The sequence below is a fragment of the Amphibalanus amphitrite genome, unplaced genomic scaffold (genome assembly GCF_019059575.1).
Source record: "Amphibalanus amphitrite isolate SeventyFive unplaced genomic scaffold, NRLGWU_Aamphi_draft 001094F_arrow, whole genome shotgun sequence".
Classification (NCBI taxonomy): Eukaryota; Metazoa; Arthropoda; class Thecostraca; order Balanomorpha; family Balanidae; genus Amphibalanus; species Amphibalanus amphitrite.
The window spans coordinates 37,809-62,542 of record NW_024882588.1 but is presented as its reverse complement, the minus strand read 5'-3'; the positions used below and the strand labels follow the sequence as shown (position 1 = coordinate 62,542).

At 44.5% G+C, this 24,734-nt stretch overlaps 1 protein-coding gene across 1 annotated transcript in view; it reads left to right on the top strand.

Annotated features, from left to right (window-relative positions):
• The first annotated feature begins 7,702 nt into the window (after window positions 1-7,702).
• The window catches only part of LOC122370066 (QRFP-like peptide receptor), a 52,703-nt gene continuing 35,671 nt past the window's right edge, over window positions 7,703-24,734 (top strand). Inside the window, exons 1-3 of the mRNA XM_043345329.1 lie at window positions 7,703-8,598; window positions 18,126-18,360; window positions 24,200-24,393. Coding sequence (XP_043201264.1) covers window positions 8,467-8,598; window positions 18,126-18,360; window positions 24,200-24,393 — 561 coding nt within the window. The 5' untranslated portion in view covers window positions 7,703-8,466. The remainder of the gene's footprint in view (window positions 8,599-18,125; window positions 18,361-24,199; window positions 24,394-24,734) is intronic.

Genomic DNA, 24,734 nt, shown 5'->3' with positions numbered 1-24,734 from the left:
GAAAGCTGACGGTAAGCTGAATCCAAAAAAGTATTTTTTATCAAAATCGATCGATGGCCTTTTTTGAAAATTGCGTTTTAGTAAAAACTTAATAATCTTTTATTCAACGGGCTGTCCCGGACATTCTTGAAAACATAAACATGTATTTTTTAGTTCCAGTGAAAGCTTAACGCCAAAAGAACAATATTCAGCGAAGCAATATTTCCAAACATTAATAAGCGTCTCTCACAGCCGACAATAAGGCGCAATCACACAGCTCTGTGTCACTATGGACCGAAGTCAGCCACACAGAAGCGTGAAATGACCCTTATCGACTCGCAGACCCGGCGCTCTCGGCCCGCCTGACCGGCCACGGAAAGAACGTTCGGCTCTCGTTCTACTAAACAAATGTCATATTTGTCAGTTTAACTGTCCACATCGCTATTAAAGTTATTCAGGATACCTGTGAAGAAAATTCATTGTTCTGCTTGATTTACAACATGCTTTAATTTACATTTTTCTTACACATGTTTTGTTCCATCCAGCTGCGATCAGTGCCCGCGCAGGGGAAGTGAGCGGGGTTTCACTGTCAGAGGCTGTACTGGTGACAGCTGCTCGGCCGTGCGACCGGTCAAAGGTTACCCTGCCCCGCCGGGCGCTACCCCCACTCCACCCGAGCTGAGGCCGGTGCAGCCTCTGACATTTCAGCGCGGCCAATTTTCCTTATATGGGCATGATACCAAGCTCAATTGAGCAAAGTAGACATGAACAAATGCAAATTAATGCATGATGTGAAGATGACAGAACAATGAATTTTCTTCACAGGTATCCTGAATAACTTTAATAGCGATGTGGACAGTTAAACTGACAAATATGACATGTGTTTAGTAGAACGAGAGCCGAACGTTCTTTCCGTGGCCGGTCAGGCGGGCCGAGAGCGCCGGGTCTGCGAGTCGATAAGGGTCATTTCACGCTTCTGTGTGGCTGACTTTGGTCCATCGTGACACTGAGCAGTGTGATTGCGCCTTATTGTCGGCTGTGGGAGACGCATATTAATGTTTGGAAATATTGCTTCGCTAAATATTGTTCTTTTGGCGTTCAGCTTTCACTGGAACTAAAAAATACATGTTTATGTTTTCAAGAATGTCCGGGACAGCCCGTTGAATAAAAGATTATTAAGTTTTTACAAAAACGCAATTTTCAAAAAAGGCCATCGATCGATTTTGATAAAAAATACATTTTTGGATTCAGCTCACCGTCAGCTTTCGAATGGTATATATCGTTTCTTTTGAGCCTGAGATGACCTTCCGACGAACCGTGGCCGGCGAGGGTTAAAACTTTTTGTGAGCGAATTCACGTAATGAAGAAGAATAATGGCATAATCTACATACTACAGCAACCAATAGATGGCTTAGGACAGGCACATGAGCCTACTTAAATCTTGTCCGACAGAAGCAGGCAACAGTTCCGATTGCATATATGCTATGCATATTGCGGAAGGGGCACTTTTCGGCCTCGAAAGATACGAATTCATACGTCATAGTAACATATTTCTGTTGTGGTCAATTTGCGTAAAAATTGAACACCGGGTGATTACCGAGCTATTGTTCTATCCAAATTTTCTGATTCATACTCGCTCAGGGTTATCGTGCAGGTAAAGGTGGCCCGCTCAGCAGAATGTGTATGAAATATGGAGAGATTCTGAAAAATGAGTGGAGGGCCCGCACACTAGGGGGCCCGCTTTGGAGGCGATGACCCCCCCGAAACGAAATCCTGGCTGCGCCACTGGGTGACCGACCACTCTCGAAGTTCGCATTCCGGTGCTAAAAGATAAGCGGTCACTTAACCCTCGCCGGCCGAGGGGGGCCAGCGTTGAAACTTTGTTGCGTCAGCTGCCGTGCCGACCGCCCGTCCACCTATGGTCAACGCCCCCCTCCCCTAGTGGGGTGAAAGGTCAACCGACCACGTGCTCTTGGGGGGGGTCGGCTTCATGACAGATAGATCCGGCCCTCACCCCCGCCCCACCAGTCGAGGGGGGGGGGGCGTTTTCATGTCAGAGCTGTGTCCGGTTCGAGTATACTGTGAACTGATAAAGCATGTGATTGCGTTTTTTTGTGAAAATTAACACATTGATTCATAGCAAGAAATGAATCTTACCACAGCTGTTCGCTTGTGACACAAACATTTGAAAATTTTACCGCTAACATTCTTGTCTTCAGCATGATAGTGTTCAGAGAGCAGAAAACAAGTTTGTGAACAAAGAGGAGCAATTAGGGCACTAGCCACTAATGTATCGATTAGGATAATGGGTCGATAGATTATTGCACTGGACACTTTCCGTCAATCGAGATCATTTCAGGCCGGGGGAGGGGATAGATCGGAAAGATAACGAAGACACATTGAGACGAGTCGATCATGGATTTGGGTTGTGCTCAGTATGGAAGAAAGGGATCAAAAACTTGATCCCATCCCACCGGAAATGGGTTGTGCCGCTGGGTCAGGCCGCTACGCCGCCCAAACGATCACAGAGTTGGCTTTCTAGACCTGAGGCCAGTTTTACCAACAGAAAAATAGCCGCCTGCCGGAATTTTTTGCCTAAAGACCACTTCACAAACGGAGCGTAAACGGTAAAAATCCGCTTACGTGCCCATCGCATTTACGCTCCTGTATGTGAAGCGGTCTTTAGGCAAAAAATTCGGCAGGCGGCTATTTTTCTGTTGGTAAAACTGGCCTCAGTCCGCGTGGTGACCCTGACGGGGAAATATTTGTCGGCCAGACCTCCATCCCTCTGATGGGAGGAGCTTTTCCAGGGAAGTTAGTAGGGCAAAAAGTCACCAAAGTAACAAGACCCGACTGTCTAGTTAAATGAACTACCAGACTGAAGCTATTTCTATCAGTGCAAAGATAATCTTTGGCATTAAACAGGCATTCCAAAGCTCCTCAATTGATTTCGAAAATCTACAGTCCTGCAAATGAGTTCAAGTTCATGGGGCAAAACGGTTATTGGTGGGGAAAACGGCAAGTTGGTGCCCGGTGGGGCAAAGTGATATTGGATGTGACAGTTTCTCCACCCACTGCACCTAAAGACCGTAGGAAGCTCCGCCCCTGCTGATGACTGATGGGGGCTGTGTGACCGTCAGAGCGGGGAGATGCGATCCAAGATGAGCATCAGGATAAGATTATAAGGTGACGGAGGATATGTTTTCCTTACCGGTTTAATTTGGTTTTGGAAGGCATCACATAACGGAACCCTGAATGAATCTTTACATCGTGCTCGTTAGCAGCGCTTGGGAGTTGTGCTAGGTGTCGCCACTGAGGCTGTTCCAGATGTCGCACCCATCGCTCCCGTCTGCTCGGCTGTGTCATTGCTCGTTGATTCTGTAGGTAAACTCTGAACTCTGAAGCCATGGGCGTCGAAACCGGGGGGGACGGGGGGGACGCGTCCCCCCCAGTCGAGGAATCCGGGGGGGACGTCCCCCGCAAAAATATCCCCATGAATGATTTAAAAAGTGACCTACGACATTGGTGTATTGTCGTTTTGGGATGAAATTGCGGATACCTACTCGTATACAAATTGAATCTGCGAATTGCTGACACTGTACCCTTGCTTACAGGGCTGCGGAGTAGATGATTTTGGTAACTCCGACTCCGGCTTAAAAAAAAAAAACGCTCGGAGTCCCAACTCCATCTCCGACCACGGCATCCCTCGGCCCGCATCGGAGTGAAAAAAAAACATGTGATGTGATGCTTTTGTCTCTTTGAACGTTTCTTGGCACATTAAAAGATAACATTGCCTACGAGGTGCAGCTCTGGACTGTCCGTCCCAGGTCCTCGATAGGGAGCCAAAGCTCCAGTTGTAGGGGCGACCATATCCAACAAGGGCTGAAGATCTGTCCCAAAGTCTCAGAGTGCAGTAGGACAACAGCTTGCAGAGACCACCACATTTTACATAGGATATTCGTAATAGTCAAGACCTTCAGCTCACTCTCAAACGGCCCTCTTCCCGTTCGAGGCCATCCGACAGGAGAAGGTCTCACCATGGCCTTTGAACGCTTGATGCTTGAGGGTGAGAGGACCTCGTCCTGGTCTGAGAGAGCCCAGGGGGACGTAATGCTCAGTATGCCCCTACATTGGTCTTACCATGACCCCTACAATCACCACAGCCAACAGAATCTCCAGCTCTTATTCGACCCATCCTCGGGGATGACGTTGACTTCAGAGTTGAAGTCTGTTACGATTTTGGTGACTCCCAACTCCGTATCCGACCAAAACCGTCGACTACGACCGAAGTCGACTCCGACCCCGCAGTCCTGCAGCTACACTGCACAGAAGTTGGAAAAAAGCTGTACCTATGGTTAACAGCGGCTTACAGAGGACCACACGATTTTTTAGAGGCAGGGCTGCTGGACTTGGTGACCAGACCCTAACTGTCCTGGTATCAAACGTGTTACGCGGGATGCAAAATTTATGCGTTTTGGGACTGTTTTGCCAAGAGTTTTTGCCAATTTTCGCGGCGCTTCGCGCCGCCAATTCATGCACAGGTAGAAAGGAGTGTGACTATATAATAACGCCTCCACGCGAGAACATGAGAACATGTGTATTGTGTATGCGTTACAAGTAGTGCATAGGCCTGAAATTGTACGGTAAACTAACTAACTTTTGGGTTTTTAGTCAGCCAATCCGTCCCCCCCAGTCAAAAATCCGTGGCGACGCCCCTGTCTGAAGCATATCAGTCGTTTTCACGACGGGCTACCTCGCCTCGCGAATGCACTCAATTTGACCAAAGCTACACCAAAACTCTTCTTTCAGAATTCAAAAAATTCTTTCAGTGTTTTAATCGAAAATAATGTTTGATAATTTGACAAATGAGGTAGGGGTAGGTATACCTACATGTAAGCATCTGTGCAGCCCAAACTGATAACTTTGAAGAAACACACTACATCTAATTTGACCAAATCTGCACTAAATCTGCACCTAGTATGCACCAACCTGAAATCTGGATCATAGTCCTGTTCCAAAATAGTGAGCACGACAATGCTTCAATGTTTATTGAACGCTCTTATTCAGTCTAAACACAAGCCGCCCGGCGCCCCTCTTAGTTCGTTTTTTTTTCTTATTTGATGGACAGTGGAGAACTTAGTTCTAAAGATCGCCTGTTTCACACGGATAAGGCTTACAACATTTTAGGTACCAGAAACGGTAAACACGTCCTTTATACTGAGTTCGTTTATATTGTTCGTTGCTTACGCTGTTGAAAGAAGAAAACAAGTTCATTTTTCAGATACCTATGGCAATGCTTTCTTGTTATTGACACGGTCAAACCATTTTTCACGATTGATCTTTATTTCGTTAGTCTTGATTTTCAAAGAATCATTTATATCACACTGAATGAACGTGTTAACTCAGCCTGATGATTGTAAAAGTCAAGGTATATTGAATTGTAAAGGCAGCCACCCGTGACAGCTTCTCTCAACTCCAGCCTGTGTGTTTTTTTAAAAGGATTTCTGTCAGATTTCTTTCTTATATATTATTAACGATCTGTAGGACATAACAATTTACAAATCACAAAATACCTATAGGGCTACATCATTGACTTGTACCATATCATCGTGCAACTCAGATGCATCTTTTGCCAACTAGTCCTCATTTTTCAGCATTCTTTCTTTTCTCTTCGGCTCAGAGCCTTTGCAGATTTTCCGGACAAATTATGCTCTACTAAGAAAAAGACTCAGAAAAGCTTAAGAAAAAAAAAACAGATTCCAGGACTATTACATGTTGAACTGCATCATAAATGATAGAATGTGTGTCTTCGTTAGCGTTGAACTAACCCAGCAGAGGTTACTATTATTTTACTTATTTAGGGTGCTAACAGTTCGCAGGACATGACCGGACGAATGCATTAATTTGCCCGGACGAAACATCGTCCTGAATTCATCCATTCTCTGCTCAAATGAACTGGAGCTTGGAGCTGATCTGTTGCACATTGCCACATTTTACATTTATCTACTCCAACAAGCATAAGCGGCGGAACGGGGAGGGCACCGGGGCACAGTGCCTCCCTTTGATTTTGGCATTTTAACCCGCGCCCGGCTGGGGGTCCTGGATTTCCACGCCCTGCTGGGGGGGTGTTTGAACACCCCCCTTCTAACTCGGCTCCTGGGCCACGTAGCGATACGCGGAAGGCAGCGTTCGAAAGAACGTCAAAAATAATGAGGAAATCACTTGGGTCAATTTTTGGTCAGGTCAAAGGTCAGGTCACCAGAGGTCATTGAAGGCAAAATTTCGCCGATTTCCAGGTCGAATGTCGACAATTTCCAAGAAGTCAACGCATAACTCGGGAACCAATAGAGCTACAGCGCCGCGGAAAAGCGCATTCGATAGCCCTATTAACGCCCTTTCTGAGCAATTTTCTCAGATTTGACCTAACGTCAACGGTTTTGCCTGCAGGGGGCAAAAGCTGCAAAAATAGCAGATTTTTTTGGAAACAGTTTTTCTGCAATAACTTTTGACCCAAGCATTGTACGAGCTTACTTTTACCAGCATCGTGTTCCTCTCGTCAAGACGCATCGAATGAACTATAACATGACCTTGAAAGGTCAACCTGAAAATTTGACCTCAGGTCAAGGTCATGACCTGACCTGAAAGGGTCATGTTGCATATCAGTCGATCCGTATCGTCGAGCTGAACACATCTAAGGCGTTTTCATCGCTCTAGCATGCCTCTATCAAAAGTTATTTGCGAAAAACTGTTAGATACCATTCGTGACCTAAGATGGCCTCAGGGCATAAACAGGGGTCACGGACACCATTTTCATGTTCAGTGTGTCTAAACCACTTGTAATTCAGTGTTTGGGAGTGTTTATAATGTCTTTCGTCCAAAAGAGGCGCATTTCAATTTTATCCCATTGACTTATAATGGGGAGATCGCAAAATTGACCTGACCTTAGGTCATCGATATCAAAATTCTGAGATATACATTTTGTACATGCTACTGCTCTTAGCAATCGCTGAAAGTTTCAAAGCGATCGGTCACTCGGTGTAGCTATGGCAGACATTGAAACTTTTTATGAGGTGAGGTCACTTCAAGTGACCTGGTGACCTGACCTTGAATGACCTTGGTCTGAAATTTTCACAACACGTGTAGAATTGATGTATGATAAGGTGGAGCGCCGCCGTTTTTGAGATATTCGCGAAAAACCACAAGGGGGGGTGTTCAAACACCCCCCCCCCCCCCCAGCAGGGCGCGGGTTAACATAAGCCCTATGGGCGTTGCATGGAAAGAATGGGATCAAAAGTCGGCAGTGCCCCCCCCCCCCCTTTATTGAAGGTGTTCCGCCGCTACTGCCAACAAGTCACATAATCCAATAAATCTTCCATGTCTCCAGCAACAAGTCATACAACACAGCAGGTGTCCTCTGTCTGTCTGTCTGTCTGTCTGTCTGTCTGTCTGTCTGTCTGTCTGTCTGTCTGTCTGTCTGTCTGTCTGTCTGTCTCTCTGTCTCTCTGTCTCTCTCTCTCTCTCTCTCTCTCTCTCTCTCTCTCTCTCTCTCTCCCTCTCCCCCTCCCTCTCCCCCTCTCTTTCTCTGTCCCTCTCTCTCTCTCTCCCTCTCCCTCTCCCCCTCTCTCTCTGTCCCTCTCTCTCCCCCCCTCCCCCTCCAGGGACCGTCGGCTGCCCCCCTCTCCAGCGGCGGGGTCATCCCACCTCGGGTCTCGACTCCGTATCCATACGTCCTCGGGCAGTCGGAGGAGGAGGTCGTGCCGCGTCCCGACTTGTGGTCGAGACTCTGGACAGTGAGGATTCACCGCGTCGCATAGGGGAGATGCAGAGAGAGTGGAGAGAGTGGAGAGAGTGAGAGAGGGCGGTGGTTATTATCGAAGCCATTTGGTGATGATACGGGAGTATTGTGAACTGACGGAAGTGGCTCTGATGGAAGGATGAAACTCTGGTGGTGAAACGGATCACGGTCGGTGACGTGGAATTGACTTGACGTCAGGTGACGTTAAACGAAAGCAAGTGACGGAATCTTGGTAACTGACAGAAAAGTGATCACGGGCTGAGACTCATTATAAGAAATTTTAGCAGCATCTGTGGCTGTTGAAAAAAACGACAAATTAAACGCTGAGCCACAAATACACTCCAACTGATTAATTTTGTCAAATCCCTTTCATTTTCATATCCTCCTCTCTTTTTGTCAGAGCATTTACGGGATCATTAGTGACAACTCAACGTCAGTTATGAAAATCTGTTATCTGTTTCGGATGAATGAGATCTCCGACCGCCACTACGCCTTAACATTCATTCAAACGCAACGTGCGTGAAACTTGCCGCGTGTGAACGCTACGACGTGTGAACACTCCAAGAGCGGAATGCCGCGCGTAACAGCACGACTCGTGTGAACATCACCCCAAGATCTCCACGTGTGAGCAATAACACGTGTGAACAGTGTCTCGTACACCACGTGTTGGAAGTCACCACGTGTCATCAGCCATGGAATCCGCATCCGCCGAAGACATGTGCGCGAATGAGACTACAAACATGTTTGGAGGGTTCGAATTCGCCAACTTCTCGTACCCACAGAAGTACGATCCGCTGGACTTCAGTACTGCCGATCTTGTCAAGGTCAGGTCAAGGTCACTGGGCCTGGGAAGGGGGTGGTAGGGGATGGTAGGGAAGGGGGTTTAGAGGCTGGTTAGGGGTGATATTTATGTTTAACCCTCGCCCTGGCAGGGAGGGTCGATGCGACCCCCCCTAAGGTTTTTCGAAGATAGCGTAAAAACGGCGGCGCGCAGCGCCGCCAAATTTGGCACAGCCTATGGGGCAACCTTTTTACATATGACCTGAAAATTTCAGGTCCGAGTGACCTAGGGTCAGGTCACCAGGTCAGAAAAACCGGTACAAGGTCATGGTCAAATTTCAATTTTCTTTTTGCACCTGTCCAACTCACAGTTTTGGACTGATTTCCTTCAAACTTTCAGGACGTGCTAAGTTCACCGAGCTGTATAACATATAGTTCGGGTTTTTTGAGGTCACTGACCTGAGGTCAGTTAGAGGTCATTACGTCGTAATGTTAAGCCTATGGGAAAATACTAAATTCGGAAAATACTGGAGATATCCGCTTCGTTCCATCACTTTTGTGCTTTGAAACCACAGTACTTAACAGCAGGTCACTTAATGCTTCTTTGTTTGGTGTACTTATCCATGGGTCAGGTCAAATGAGGTCAACTGAGGTCAAATGACGTTTTTGCCAATAACTTGGCACATAATGACGCTAGAGCTTAAAAAATGATATCATTGTGTTCCTGGTGATCAGCCGAATCGAATAATATGCGATATGATGCAATTTGGTTAACTTGAACTTAATTTATAAATTTAAGTTTACTTAAAATTTAAGAAAAACTTTAAGTACACTTAAGCAAGCTAAAAAGTATATCAATCGACGCGCCTTGACGTGCAGAGTTCACTGGTGCTTTTCGTTTTGCTCTATCTTAATTAAATCAAAAGTTATAAGCGAAAAACTTTTGACCTGTTTTTTTATTTATTTATTTCACAGTTCGCTACCCATCCACGGACACCGTGGCTATTCCGGGTAGTACGTCAGCAGTACACAAGGTTACACAGGGAGTAGCACACATACCACATTCGGACACAAACCATGCTCCGTTCACTACACGATGCACTATGTGACCTGAGCGCTCAGCAGGTACCGGCGCAGCTCCGACTTGAAGCGGGGCAGGCCTAGCTCACGTGTATCATGGGGCAGTTCATTGAATTCCTTCACGACAGAATACATGAAACGCCGCCGTCCCGACTCAGTGCGAATGGCCGGGGTGTGAAGCTGCTGTACTTGCCTCGTCTGCCGCGAGTGCAGCTCACCACGCGTCACTGTCAGCCCATACAATGTGTCTGGATAGCCTGTCAGCATGATCCGCTTCAGGAGCATAAGGGAGTGATACCGGTACAGGTTGTGCGCAGACAACCACCCCAAGTCCCTAATGACGTCACTGATATGCTCATGCTTCCTTCGACCCGACACAACCCTCGCGCCAAAATTCATCAGCCTCTGGATGCGAGCCATCCGTGTCTGGTCGCAGGAACCATAGACACTAATACAATACCGGATCACCGATACAACCAGCGCCTCCACGATCGTTACAAGCGCCTGCCGCGGCAGGCTATGGCGACAGTGACTCAATCCGACGAGCATGCCGGTACAGCGCCGAACGACATCGTCAACATGTGAAGCGAACGTCATTTGCTGGTCGAAAACCACTCCCAGGTTCTTCAAACTGGGGCAGCCGGTGACGGTAGATCCCATGAAATGAACGGAGATGGTGGGTAGTTGTTTCAGAATTTGTCGTGAGCCAAATACTATGAGTTGAGTTTTGTCTGCGTTAATTTTCATGCCATTTTTGCAGAACCATTTCGAAAGCGAGTCTAAGTTGAGCTCCATCGACCGGACAAGGGCGGCACTGTCACTGGGTCGTCCAAACACTGCCACCTGACAGTCATCGGCGTACTGGACAAGACAGTCACTGTGTGGAAGCGAGTCATGCCTGTGCAGAGGCAGATCGAGCGCATAGACGGAGAACATGAGTGGGCCCAGGGCCGATCCCTGGTAGGTTCCTATCGGGTTCAGTAGCGGCTGTGATATGACTCGTTCGCCATCTGGTGTCTGAATCAGGACTCGCTGGTAGTGGTCTGATGGATAGCTGCTGAACCATCGAGTGTCCACGTTATACAGATGGAGTTTCCAGAGCAGGCGGTCATGCGGAATTACATCAAAACACTTTGACATGTCCAACAAACAGAGAAGTCCGATTTCGCGTCGATCTATGGCTTCTAAAATTCGATCAGAGATAGTGACTAGTGCTGTTTCGGTTGAATGATGTGCCCTAAAGCCGTGCTGGTGAGAAGAGAACAGGTCATGTGAAGTGAAGTATGAAGACAGCTGTTCATAAACTACACGTTCCGTGATCTTAGCGATAGTCGGCAGTATAGATATGGGTCTGTAGTTAGAGGGTTCAGTTGACTTAGAGTTTTTCTGGATCGGATGAACGTAAGTTACTTTCCGCGCCGCTGGTACAGTGTGCGAGGCAAGACTGGAGTTAACAATGTGCGCGACGACATGACACAGCGAGTCCCAACACAACTTCACAAAACGCATGCACAGGCCGTCGTCACCGCCCGCTGTGCTACCGTTCATACTCGCCACGGTGTTAGTCAGACTCTCGGGAGACACCGGAGTCACATCAAACCGACCGGTGGTCACACGCGTCAGACGCACCGGCAGCTCCGGTCCGCTGGAGTCCACCTGGCGGGCTACTCGGGCACCGACACTCACGAAATGCCGGTTCAAAGAGTCCGGGTCGGCACTCGGCGCGACTCTGCTCGGCTGCTTCGCAGCTATCACCGGCTGGACAGAGCGCCACAGAGAGCCTCGGCCGCTTTTTAGCGAAATTTTTACATTTAACCCTCCAAAACCCCCCTAAATATTGACCTAGAGCAACCAAATTTGCACAGGGGCGAGAACTTCAGGGGGCCCACCTACCTACCGAATTTGGTGTTTCTAGGTGCCATAGGAGCCAATCGCGAGGGGGGGTCGCATCGAACCCCCCCCCCCTGCCAGGCCGTGTTATGAAAAATGCCCTGCCAGGGCGAGGGTTAAGTGGTATGCAACTCCTGGGAATTCGGAAGTAAATGTTCAATTAAGATCGATATTACAATTCATAGGATGCTCAACACTGCCTTACGATTTTCTGACATGCTACTTTTAGCACAAACATTGCTTCCAATTTTGCTTAAAAAAGTTTATTTTCTTTATTTGAAACTATCTACTTTCTACTTAAAGGAAGGGTGCCACCTTTTGGACACAACGCAGTTTTTACAAGATTAGCCTCACATGAACCTAAAAACCGGCTTCACTTACCTATGCTCGAGACGGTCAGCATTGAATCCGCACGTGAAGTTATCATTTGCGAGTTTTGCTGCCAGCATTCGGGCAGGCAAAAATCTTCAGCACTATTTCCTCGTCGTGTTAAGGGTATTTTATAAAACATGAAATCAGCAAAGGTATGTATAAAAGTTATACTTTTGAAGCATGTTTTATCATTTTGAAAGGGTATATTTTTTCTTTATGGTATACACTTAAGTTTTAAAATTTTAATTGGGAAGTTTTTCTAGTAAGTTGCATGAAGGGTGAAGGGTTCCATAGATCTCTTAAACATTGTAAAGGAAAACCCTTTACTCGACTTATTTGATGTATTTATTTGATGTATTTATTTATTATTATTATTATTATTTGATGTATTTATTTGATGTATTTTATTGATGTATTTATTTGATTTGATTTTTGTCTCAGTTGCGCCATCAATGCAAATGGCAGAATGATATGTTGCCATGACAACAGGATATGCCAGCCGTCCTAGCTGCCACATCAAACGACCTTGAGTTGTAGTGGTGATATAAACAACGATCTTTTTTTTGGCCAATGTATTAAATGCAATGTTTCGGTTTTTTGTATATTGTGGACGCGCTAACCACGTCTAAAAATTCAAATAAGTAAAATAGATTCATAGAACAAAAATTTCGGAAGGTGGCACCCTTCCTTTAATTATTTCTTGTCTTTCTTTTTGACATGAAAATACCACCGTTTGTTTTGCATGTTTTTGTGAAGTTTCAACTGACTAATGCTGAAAAAGCTTTACAAATGAGTTCTCCTTAATCTAACTATAACTCGTGCCACTTCGCCCTGACATGTTTTTCGTTTCCTGCAATATCAGCTCCACTTTATGAATTTGTGACGTCAGAGTTATGGATTAGTGACGTCAGCAATGCAAACATTGGATGCATATGGCATAATGCATATGGATGAGGCGTCTGCGAAATTTGATTACCGAACCTCGGCGGCTGCACTTCGGTGATGAGACGAAATTTAATATTTACTGAAATTCCAAACCAAATCATGCCAATATTCCAGTATTCCAGTAATCCACAACAGGACGGGATTGTTAATGAATGGGTACATGAGCCGGCAATGATGAGGATTACAATTCCAAGGATTATTGGTAGGCAGAAGTTCGTAAAAATCAGTTTTCGCTTTGTGTGACTGGATAAATTTTGTGAACTTGATACAAATTTAGGAGTTGCAGTTTTGAGGGGCCGAGGTGTGTAGGTATTGCAGTTTTTTACATACTCCTATGCAAGATTGTGTTTTACTAATTAAATGCTAAATAGTGTCAATGTCCAAAACAATTACGACTAGCATTCAGATCACCTTTGCTCCAACTCTTATGATTTTTATCACTACCAAATTCTGCGTAATTTACATCACAACGATTAGTTTCCTCCTAGAATTATGATCATGCACGATTGGATTCCGAGATTGCATCCCTATATGCTTGTTGCGAACAGCACTTTTACAGAACACGGAAATGAGATTTTATTCCAGGTTATTTGGCAGGAGATTAAATTTATTCGGCTCGAGCTGCCGGCCCACTCCAGAAAGTCATGCATTTTGCAAACAGAAACACAGAAACAGCAAAAGCCACTTGCAGTTGATTACATTTACATGATGAGAGAATTAACATTTCAATAATTAATCTGTACTTTGGGAAATTTCATAATTAACGGTACTCTACCGAGCAAGCTTGGAATATCAAATCGCAATAACCTCAGTTTAATTACAACCATGGTGTACATAATTAGCAGCATCGCAGTACCAGATATCACTATATTGGTGTTAAGCACACTTTACCACATGCCGAGATATCCCTTTAACATTAGCACGTGCATTTGGGAAATGGCTTCGGCCCGCCTCGGCTAATGTTGAAGGTATTTGGGAAACGATTCGGCCCTAGGGCTTTTTGATTTTCCCAGACAAAATTTTACTGAATATTCTGAGCGGAAGAACCAATTTCAAAGAAGATATTTACGGATTGCGTGTTCACTAACAGCAACAGCAAAAGTAAGTGACTGCGTGTTTACTTACTTTTGCTGTCAACGTAATTCAACTAAACAAGGTTATCGTTCCAATGCCAATGTATTTATTGCTGCAGAGCATGGTCGGAAATCGGAATAATAATTATTTCTACATAATGCACGCAAAAAAACGATCAATTTAAATGCGTGAAGCATCTTAACGTGCCACAATGAAACATTTGATATTGTTCCAGCTGGGATCCAAGACGCGTTTGATTCAGCGTTTCACCCAATTTTCAGTTTTCCTCACGGTTTCCTCACTCTTGTTGGACTCCATATCTTTATTCTAACTTCTGGCGCTTCACCATCTTCATCCTCAGCTTTTTCAAACCCTAAATAAAGGGGAAGTAGGAATTTCATCTTTCATACTCAACGCAGCCCAATAATGAAAAACACAAAAAATAATCACGGTGACTATAAATATGAACATAGTACTAATATAATATTAACACAATATTAAGATTAAAGTGTAAAATATCAAATGATTATGATATTAACTGTTGCACCGGTACGGCATGTGGTAAATTTCTTCCCAACCTTGGGCTGTGAAAATGCAGTTTTATTCACCTCGGTTTTTTGCTACGGACCTCGTGCCTACCGGCACTCGGTCCTCCGCACAAAAACCTGGGTGAATAAAACGCATTTTCCCAGCCCCGGTCGGGAATATATATTACTGAACGGCTCTGGGAAAGAAAAATGGAAACCGAGGTCTTTAAAAAATTGTAGGCACGAGGCGTAGCCGAGTGCCGGAGATTTTTTGAAGACCGAGGTGTCCATTTTTCTTCCCAGAGCAAGTTCAGTAAGATATTTCCCATACGTCGTTTAATATCTATTCAGAAACTCACAATTTAATTATTGAAATCACCTTTTTTAAGATTTTTATCAAAAAAAACACCAGAACTGTAGGTCATCAACCCGTGCCGGAAAACAGTGCAGGAAAGATCACGTGCAAATGTTTCCCGAACGGCTAGGATAATGCTAAAGGGATATCTCGGCGTATGGGAATATATAATCCTACACGTCCTACACTTTGAAACACGTCCACCAAACTGCTACCGACTGAAGCCGGGTTTACGCCGCTAAAACGATTTGATGAACTCAGGCTAGTTCAGCAGATGTGTGGGATTGCTCGAGATGAACAGCACTTTAGACAAACGGCTCTATTTTCGGTAACGCGTGACTCATTGATCAGAAATCCTTCACTTTAAAGGCTCTGTCAGGGACGGATTGATCGACGCAGCATCAGCAATTGAAATGTAGCTTTTGTAGAAAGGGGCAATTCAACTTATCGGTCTAAGATATTGTATTAGACGTGATTCACGCCGTTTCGAAGATCGTTCGATCAAACATCGATTGGTGCATTTATTTTGCTTGTAGCCAAGGGATAGGTCATTTACTGAGTTTACGATATACCTAGGGCGAATGGGGACGGCTTCCAAATAATTTACGGTTATGGGCTCTAGTAAATATAATGACGCAATAGCCTGTAACTGAAAAGGTCTTTCATGGTCATTTTTTTGTAGTAGCGACTCTTGACCTTTGAAGCGGTTAGTGTAGCAACCACTTCCAAGGTCCTCGACTCACTTCATGTAGTATGAAGTGGCCTTTAATTAAAACGAGCAGCATGAACCTGGCTTTATACGCTCTGTTTGATATGAACCAGCTCTTCAGCATCCTGTCAAGTTTGTTTGTCTCCCGGTAACCCTTTGAAGTCTCGTGAAAAGGAGGAACATTAAATCACGGAAGAGGAAATGGATGCGTTGATCTTTTAGAAGTTGAAGATAAGGCCATAGGGAGAGATGAAAATAGAGTTATTTTGACATATTTCATTCCCTTTATTGTGAACTGTTTTTATATTAGAGAATTAAATTTAGTGAGGTGCCTACGGATACGTGGATAGAAGATAAATGCAGCCACGTTAAACATAACATTTTCTCTGTTTAACTAGTCTCTGTCCATTCAAAAATTCATTTCAACATCCATGGCCATCCTTTCAGCGAAGTTCCGTCCCTACGTCTTACAATTTCCAGTTCGACCCGCTGTAGGAGCCCCTGAACGTAATACCACACACACGTGGATATGAATAGAAGGCTTATCGCTGATGCTGGAAATGCTCCGAGGTGAAACGCAAATGTCGGATTCTTTCTGAAGCATGTGGCGAGATCAACCCAGGGAGACAAGTACCTAAAAGGTTACGGATGGACGGGGATGATAGTTATGATGAATTAGGAAAAATGGGTGATTGAGATTTAAACATGCAATGCGGGATGTAATTTGTGAGGTGAAACTCACAGGTTGTTTCTTCTCTCTCTACTCTTACAAGCATTAATGATGGGAAGAATTAATGAGTTATATTCATATCAAATTACAGATAACTTATTCCTATCTAAGTAGGGGAGAGTGGGGATAACTGGGACGCGGGAGAAGTGGGACACCTTCAATATCTTCGTGGCCGATTGGACAAACAATTTTGTTTTTGCATATTTTCTCATGAATTTAGTCGGGGCACGTCACATCCAAGCGGTTTCCTTTTCCGGTTGCCTGTCTCTGAGATATCGAGTTAGGGTCTAAAATGTGATTTTTAGGCATTTTACTCTAATTCAATTTGCCGCTTATTCAGCGATGTGAAGTGTTCAGGCCGTTCACCTTTGGATATCAGTTAGGTTATCTTAATTATGCAGAAGCATTTTTTATGTATGTTATACTTTTTGTGTGGGAGAGCAGCTGAAATAAAAAGACGACTTGGGGAGGACTGGGACAACGTGCCTAAACCCTGTCCTAGTTCTCCCGCATGCAAATGCATGGGAAAATTTTCCAGGATACTCAGTGCTGTCAGTGTAATTCAAAAAAGATAATCGAGGTGATTTCTTTAAGTGTCAATTTTAAAAACTCCTTCGTGATACTGATGGGTCATCAAATTTTAATTGTATTCCATTTAAATCACATTTCTCGACCAGTCCCAGTTCTCCCCATCATCTGTCCCACTTCTCCTGGACGTGTCCCAGTTCACCCCATTGTCAACCTTTCCTAAAATTTAAATTTTAGAAGTAACACGTGAACAAACACGCATAAAAACAGTAAAGAATGAAGAAGAAATAAACCGTTTACCAGTAAATGCAATCAATTTATTTAAATATTTAATATTCTATTTTTTACGATTTTTCAAAGTTGACGTCAAAATAATGTCCCACTTCTCCCCAGTCTCCCCAGCATAAATGTTTTGCTGTATCGTTAAGCCAATAGCCTATAAACATATCATATCTACTCATATTTCTGAAATGAAATCTCACATCTCACAGGCAGACATGCACATTGCACAGTCATTTCGAATACCGCAAATAAAACAACTGGTGAAAGTAATTGCCCTGCCATATGCAGCTGACAGCAAAGCTCTGTTCTGCGCGTCACTTAATCCGATACCGGAATTTATTATCTTTTTCTACTGTCTTTCTCATCAATGTCACATCATAGCGTGTCTTGTCTAGCACGTATCCCTGGGGATGGCAGTAATGTATATTGGCCTTTCGATAGAAGTTCTCCGTGTTCGACATTTCCTCGGTATATTGGTTGCTTTTATAAGATAATCTCTTATGAGGAGCAGTTTATTGTGAAAGGCAAATAAACCGCATATAGCAACTAAACCCAGTAAGATACCACATGCGTTATCACGCCAGTGCGTGGCAGTTTCATATGATATTTTAAACGTCTAAAATCCCGGGCATAATAAAAAAGCAAACTGAGTGGAAAGAGCCGAAATATCCAGTCGTTTGGTGCTGGCTTATAGACTAACGGAACACTGTTATGCTGTGAATGATTATGTCAGCATAAATCTAGCTTCACTTGTCTCGGCTTTCTTTCCCTCTATCCTTCCTTCGCTTGCTCGTTCCTTTCTCAATTCAATTAGCAATGTTTTTTACCTACTAGGTAGCTATCATGATAAGTGATATTGAATCACCAACAACTTCCCCAGTTATGCCAAGACGTCACCAATTACCTTCATCCCATCCTCATCAGACTCACAACCCTGAACCCTCAGTACCTCTAGTGACATAATTTCACTCTCTCCAAATATTAGCTCACAATCCTACTCCATCCAGTGTCATAACCCCCCCCCCAGCCCCCTCCCACCACCACCCCAATGACGTCATATTTCTCTCTCTTTTCCCCAGATGGTCGCGTACGGCATCGTCTTTTTCGTCTCTCTCATCGGCAATCTCAGCGTCGTGGCCATCTCTGCTGCCAACTCCCACATGCGGAGCGCCATAAATGCCTACCTGGTCAATCTGGCAGCAGCGGATATCTGCATCGTGCTGTTTTGTATGTGGGTACATCTGGTGAATAACTTGAGCGAGCCGATGTTCGTGCTGGGAGCATTCTGGTGCAAGTTTAACGGATTTGCGCAAAGTAAGTGAGATGGGGGGAAGGGAGGGAGGGAGGGAGGTTGGGGAGGGGATGAATGGGAGGGAGATAATAGGGATGAGAGGGAGAGAGAAAGGAAGGAGGAAAGGTAGGGATGGGAGGGGAGGAGGAGGGGAAGTGGGAGAGAGTTGGGGGAGGGAAGTTGGGAAGGGATGGAAGGCAGGGGTAGGAGAGGAGAGAGAGAGGTATGGAAGGGACAGTGTTCAAATGCTGTTACTGTCATACAAAGTACAATTATTCACCGTGGCTTATCAGTCATCATGTATTCAAGGACATTTGACAAATTTTCCATACAAAAAAAAAGACGTCTTTTGAATAATTTCACCAAATCTTAAACATATCACACTCAGCGTATCTGCGTATATGTGTTACCAGCAGTGCTTAAATGTCACCTGCCATGACTGGTGGCCTCGGGATCTGACACCTACGGCCAGATATTTTAATTTTAGCCATCAGGCGTTCTGCGTACACTCCCCTCCCCGCCCCCTCCCCGTGTTCAGCCTGCCTCCCCCAGCGGACGATTGTCAAGTGCCGGTGGTGTGTCGGTGAATGTCTAAATGCTGCACATTTGTGGGTAGATGGAGTTTCACTTGAGGTAGCTGAGCGGAATTCGAGAGTGACAATCAGATATACATAGAACCTGTTTCCGTGGGCATCAATGATTCGGATCAGCCCATTTAAATCGTATCATATTCTCGAACTCTTAGTTACATGATATTATTGCAAGTATTCCAAGTATTATTAGGCTTACATAATCAGTTAACCCCTTATTTTCATTTTCATATACTGTCTAACTATACTGTATTAGCTAATCCATTTTTACTGATCCGGATCAGTGATGCTCATGGAAACGTGGTCATAGTCATTTATAGTGTCATGATACTCAGTCGTAGGCGACACTCAGTACCAGTCCGCGATGAATATTTCCATAGAAAGATTCAAACTACACTAATAGTCGTAACTAACCCATAACTAAACGTGGGATAACGATTCATGAACGGAGGCACTCATAAACCATGCCTACACAGACTAACCAGATCTACCAGTCACCTTCATTCTACTTGTAGAATATGGCGGCATATGCCGCCATATCTCCTAGAATAATCCCCCTCCTCTTTGTTCAGCCAATTCACAACCTCCATTCCGTTCCAATAGTCTTTCCAGTTCGAACGTGTCCACTCGTCAGGTCAAAGTTCCAACAATGGCTTCAAGTCAGAGAAAAATGTTGTGGCGCAGTTCACCTTTTCTAGCGAAATGGTCAGCCCCTTCTGCCAGAATGCTTTTTCTGCACCGTGGAGCGAAAAAATCGCAACCGCGGCGTGTTAGCTGATGTGATTTCGAATCTCTAACGTTCAGTGTTTATTTTACACTTGGCCAGGTGGCGAAGAGGGAATGTTTCTTTTCTGCACGGGTGAAGGTAATTCTGGTGGAAAATAGGAATGCACTGCAATGCGTTCAACAATAGATCGTTTGGGCCGATAATAATAATTTTAGAGTTTATGAGATGATCGTTTACTGCAATATAGAATGGTCGCCCGATAATAATTGCATATAGACTTTACAGTCTTTGCATTCAGTCTTTACCTATACCTATATAACGGAGGATTGAGGACTTGCCTGGAAATCGACAGCAGTTTCAATGTGTTTCCTTACTCATCAACAAAACTTAAGTTTTGCAAAACTTAAGTTTTGTGTGAATTGCTTGCTTAGATATAAGAACGTGTGCCTTGTTAAGGCATACGTTGCTGCGCGATAGGTTGAAAAGATTCCCTGGGCTGTGCTCGGATCAGGCAATCGTGATCACCAGCCCTACAGCTGTGCGAAGTGTAGATCTTCAGTCAAAGATGTAAAACAAGTCGTTACTCTCAAATTCAGCATTGGGACTAGTTGGGGCATTGAGATATTTCATCTCGTTTTCAGTCTGATTCTCACCTTGTTGTGCATTTTTTGTTTGTTTGAACATCCACCACAGCATTGCACTACATACACCGGAGTATATTTCAAATTTATTAAGCAACACCAGGCAAAATTGTGCATGTGAATACACTGACCTGTATAGAAAACGCTGAAATCTAATATCCAGCTTCTTAGAAGACCACTTGGTACGTGCCGCGATTCATTCTTCAGGCGACCGCCATGACCTTCCATGGGTTATTGAGGATGTTACATGAGTCTCCTTTCATTGCGTCTTTGAAGATTCAGGCTTGCCGAAGTGTGTGTGTGTGGGGGGTATTTGACAATGTTCAGCTATTGGAAATGACACGTTGCCTTTGTGCTGGGTTGATGACTGATGATGCTCGATACATGTATATTGCTATTTTTATGTGGGGTGTAAGTTCATTCAGCAACAGAAATTTCATTCATTCCAAAGTTACAATTGTATTGAGCTATTGATTTACTGTTTGTAGCTATCCCAAGCCATTGATCCCGTGTGAATTGTGGTTCAAAATATGTCACTAAAGCATGCACCACCAGTTTAAATGCTGAACGATTGCCCATCAATTTATCCAGTATAAGTTCAGAAGCACATCATCCATTACCACACTGAGGAATGTATTTCATGTGCCAGTTGGCAGTATCTCGGTGTTTATTCAGTCTGGTTTGCAAGGTTTCGACGTCCTCTGTTTTTATTTAATAACGATTTTTTATTTTATTCAATAACGAGATATTTGATCCTGATGTGGACACCTTGGAGCTTGGACCCTGAGGCACTTTGGTCGGTGGCATGACAGTTTGAATAGGCACTCGTGATCACTTGCTTTCGGCTCTCAAACGTGTAAAACTACACTCAATGGAGCAAAACAAGTCGGCCGTAGTACTGGTAGGTACTGGCAAGACGGCCTAATTACTGGTGTGGCTGCAGTCAAGTAGTGTGGTGAATCGCGCACGGGATTTGTAGGAAGGTACACGTTAAACACTCCACTCTGATGCTCTAACATGATATGTATCTAACTCAAAGCAGTGTGGTGTTATGCTGATGATTTTCAACAGGACCGTTATACTATCTCAGCATGCCTTACATATCACCTCGCGGTGTTGCATGAGTCCCAAGTCCCCCAAATCTCTACCTCCCCCAACTCTTCTCTCTCTCTCTCTCTCTCTCTCTCTCTCTCTCTCTCTCTCTCCCTCCCTCCCTCTCTCTCTCTCTCTCTCTCTCTTCCTTCCTCTTCTCTCTCCACCCGACTGACCGTCTTGGTCACCAAAGATCAGATCAGTTGGAATGCGAGCTCAAGCCACGCTCTAAGTGACCTGAACGGGACCCTTGCCAAACATTTGCTCCGTCACGGTCAAATTTGTCGAAGAGCCAGACCGACTTTTTTCTGGTGATTGATCAGTAGTGTCTCGTTCGATAAGGGTCATTTACCGCCTGAACGGTGCTAAACTTAGCCCCTACTGGCGGCACCGGGAGGCGTCTCGTCGCCAAATGGCGCGTGTTCTGATTTGGAAGCGAGTGGAAACAATTGGCTTCGGACGTGGCGGAACTAGCGAGCGAGTCTAATGTGAAAGGAAGAGCTGGATCGCCCGTGGGTGGTATACAAACAACACTGAACAAAGCCCGGTTTACACGGAACGAAATAAAATCACTTTTGTTACGTACTTCACTGAGTGCGTTTCTGGCTCAGTGGAGCGATGATTGTTTATTTTTGGAATGAAAAATGCTCTTTGTTTATCTATCACAAGGGAAATGTAAAATTCGCCATTGTGCCTACTGTTTACACCATTTCAGATGTAAAATCTTGAAAGCCAAGCTACAGGCACGACTAAAAATAAAATCACACCTGTTATACGAGTATGCTTATGAAGACAGCTCTCTCTCTCAAACAATACACAGATCAATGAATCCACGTTCACCGCCAGTTTCAGGACGGAGCTTTATCGTTCCTGCATTTGAAAAAAAAACAGACGCTAAAGGATATGACACGGGACGGGACACAGCGACATGTGCAACTGACCGGATTTCCCACACCCTCCCAAACATTTGCATGCTCCACGTCTAAACCCGGCTTTACTTCGTCCGCAATTCCCAAAGCTATACTCCGCCAGCGGCCATATATCACACGGGCATATAAAGCGCAGTTCACATGACCGAACCACTACTGACCTTGACCTACTTTGGCAGTCATGGCCGGCTGAGTCCAAACGAGATACATGAATATCTGATGGACCGAGACAAATCGAGAGACTGATGCGGGGTGGACTGACTGTCCCAATATGGCCGTCGTTACTCGGGAAGCTGTGTTTGGGGGTGGATTTATGGCGATAAGGCATGGGTTATTTGTTTGTGTGGCAGTTTGGTTTTGTTTACTTATGTGAGTGGAATTGTAATGATAAAAACGACGTTTAGCATCAATGGGGAACCAGAAAGGGATTTTTAATTTTGAAACGTGATCTGTGCACGAATGTCCTAGACCTGAGGAAATGAGAACATGGCTCTTGACTTGCTTGCGGCTGGTACAGTTATAAATTTAACTTTTATTCAGGGGCGCATCCAGGAGCTTCATAGGGTGGAAGCAGTCAGCACAGGGGCGGCACATTTTTCGCCTTCGGGGCGGCACTCACTTCACTACGGAGCGGCACTTCGACTTGAGGCGGCGGCACTCTGACTTCAGGGAGAGAAGCAACATACTCTGAGGGTTAGATATAAATTCAGAGAGTTATTACCAGATATTATTATGAAATTGCTGAAAAGAAACGCCAATTTCCGTAAAGTGCACTCCACCGCCTATCAAAAACAAAATGCCGTATCAAAAAACAAATGCGCCACCTACAACGGCGGAGGGCGGCATTTTTTCTATAGGCAAGGGACTTCGGCTCCCAAAGCCCCCCCCCCTGGTTCCGCGCCTGCTCTTATTCGATATACGTATGTAACTCAGGAAATTATCCGAATTATGGATTTCTGATTGTGAAGATCAAATAATTCAATTTTGCAACTTATAATCTTGTGATCCCTGCATCCAACTAAGAAGGATCAACGCAATATTGCTCAATTACAGGATGCCTAGCTGTCTGAAGAAGATGGGTCGATGACCGAAAACTATTTTTGTAACAGTAATTGATTGCCCTTTCTCTATTATTTTCCCTTTGACTTTCTCTTTGACTTCACTCTGACGTTCCACGAAAAAGCACAAGGAGGTACGCACAGCGATTGATTCTTCAAAGAACACTTAATTCACATAAATGGCAACCCATTCACGTATATAAGCCCTTGATCATCTATTCACAGTCATCTATTCAAGGCCATGATTGCCAATGATTCGATGGTGTGATTTTCCCTAGAAGAACTGCAAACCAATTACCAGAGATTACAAGAAAGCAGTGAAGCATCAATATGATTGGCATAATTGATGATATTGCGATATTTTCAGAACTATGATGACTGATGAAATTCTCAATAAGCTCAGGATCATGTATATGAATGAATATGCAATTATCGCCATTCATCTTATGCCTATTTGTAAGCCGTCGATCCGTCATCGGCTTAGAAACACGAGATGCATGGTGACAAATTCGCTTATCCATTTCTTCAAAATACTTGAGACGAATCGCGGATTGTCGGACTTCTGTCCCCTTGATGTGAAGCTTACATTCAACTTAAGACGGGTACGAAAGTCTTACTGCTAGCATCTTTAACTTTTTCATCTATTTATAGACCGGGGATGCATGAGCTGAGTAAATGTGCATTAAAAACGGATAACAATGATGAGCGAATAGGAAAGTCCGTATTTTTTGCTCATGTATCCCAGGTAAAACATGCATTTTCAGCGCATTTCTTTTACTTCCTAATGACGTCATCTAACCACCGTTCTCCCCTTTTTGTCCCCAGTGACGTCACTAACGGCCTCCGTTCTGACACTGACGGCCATCGCCTGTGATCGCTTCTCCGCCATCATGTTCCCGCTGCGTACACTGCGCATGCGCGGAGTTCATCGCTCGACGGCCATCATTGTTTTGATTTGGCTGGTGTCTGCCGCGGTGGCTCTGCCTCTTCTTCTTTATCGGGACCTCATGGAAGTACAGGTGAGTGCCGGTAGAGATGTCATATAATATAGACATAACTCTTGTTACTATTATAATAAAAGTAACCAACTATTGAATTTTGATATACTCATGATCTAAGGTAATTAGGGCATTGGACATTTAAAATGCATGTTTTGTTTTTATTTTGGTTTCACTTAAGTGTGTTATTATGAGCTAGATTGTGTTCAATTGAGCTCGTTTATCTCGCTGTTCACCAGCCTTGGTTTATTTATTTTGGTACTTGGTCATGCTTTCGGCTGGTGCTTGTTTGATAAAAAATATAAGTTTTGAAATCGAGCTTGTTGGTACAGGTGGTGCCTTTCGTGATGACTTATTCAGGA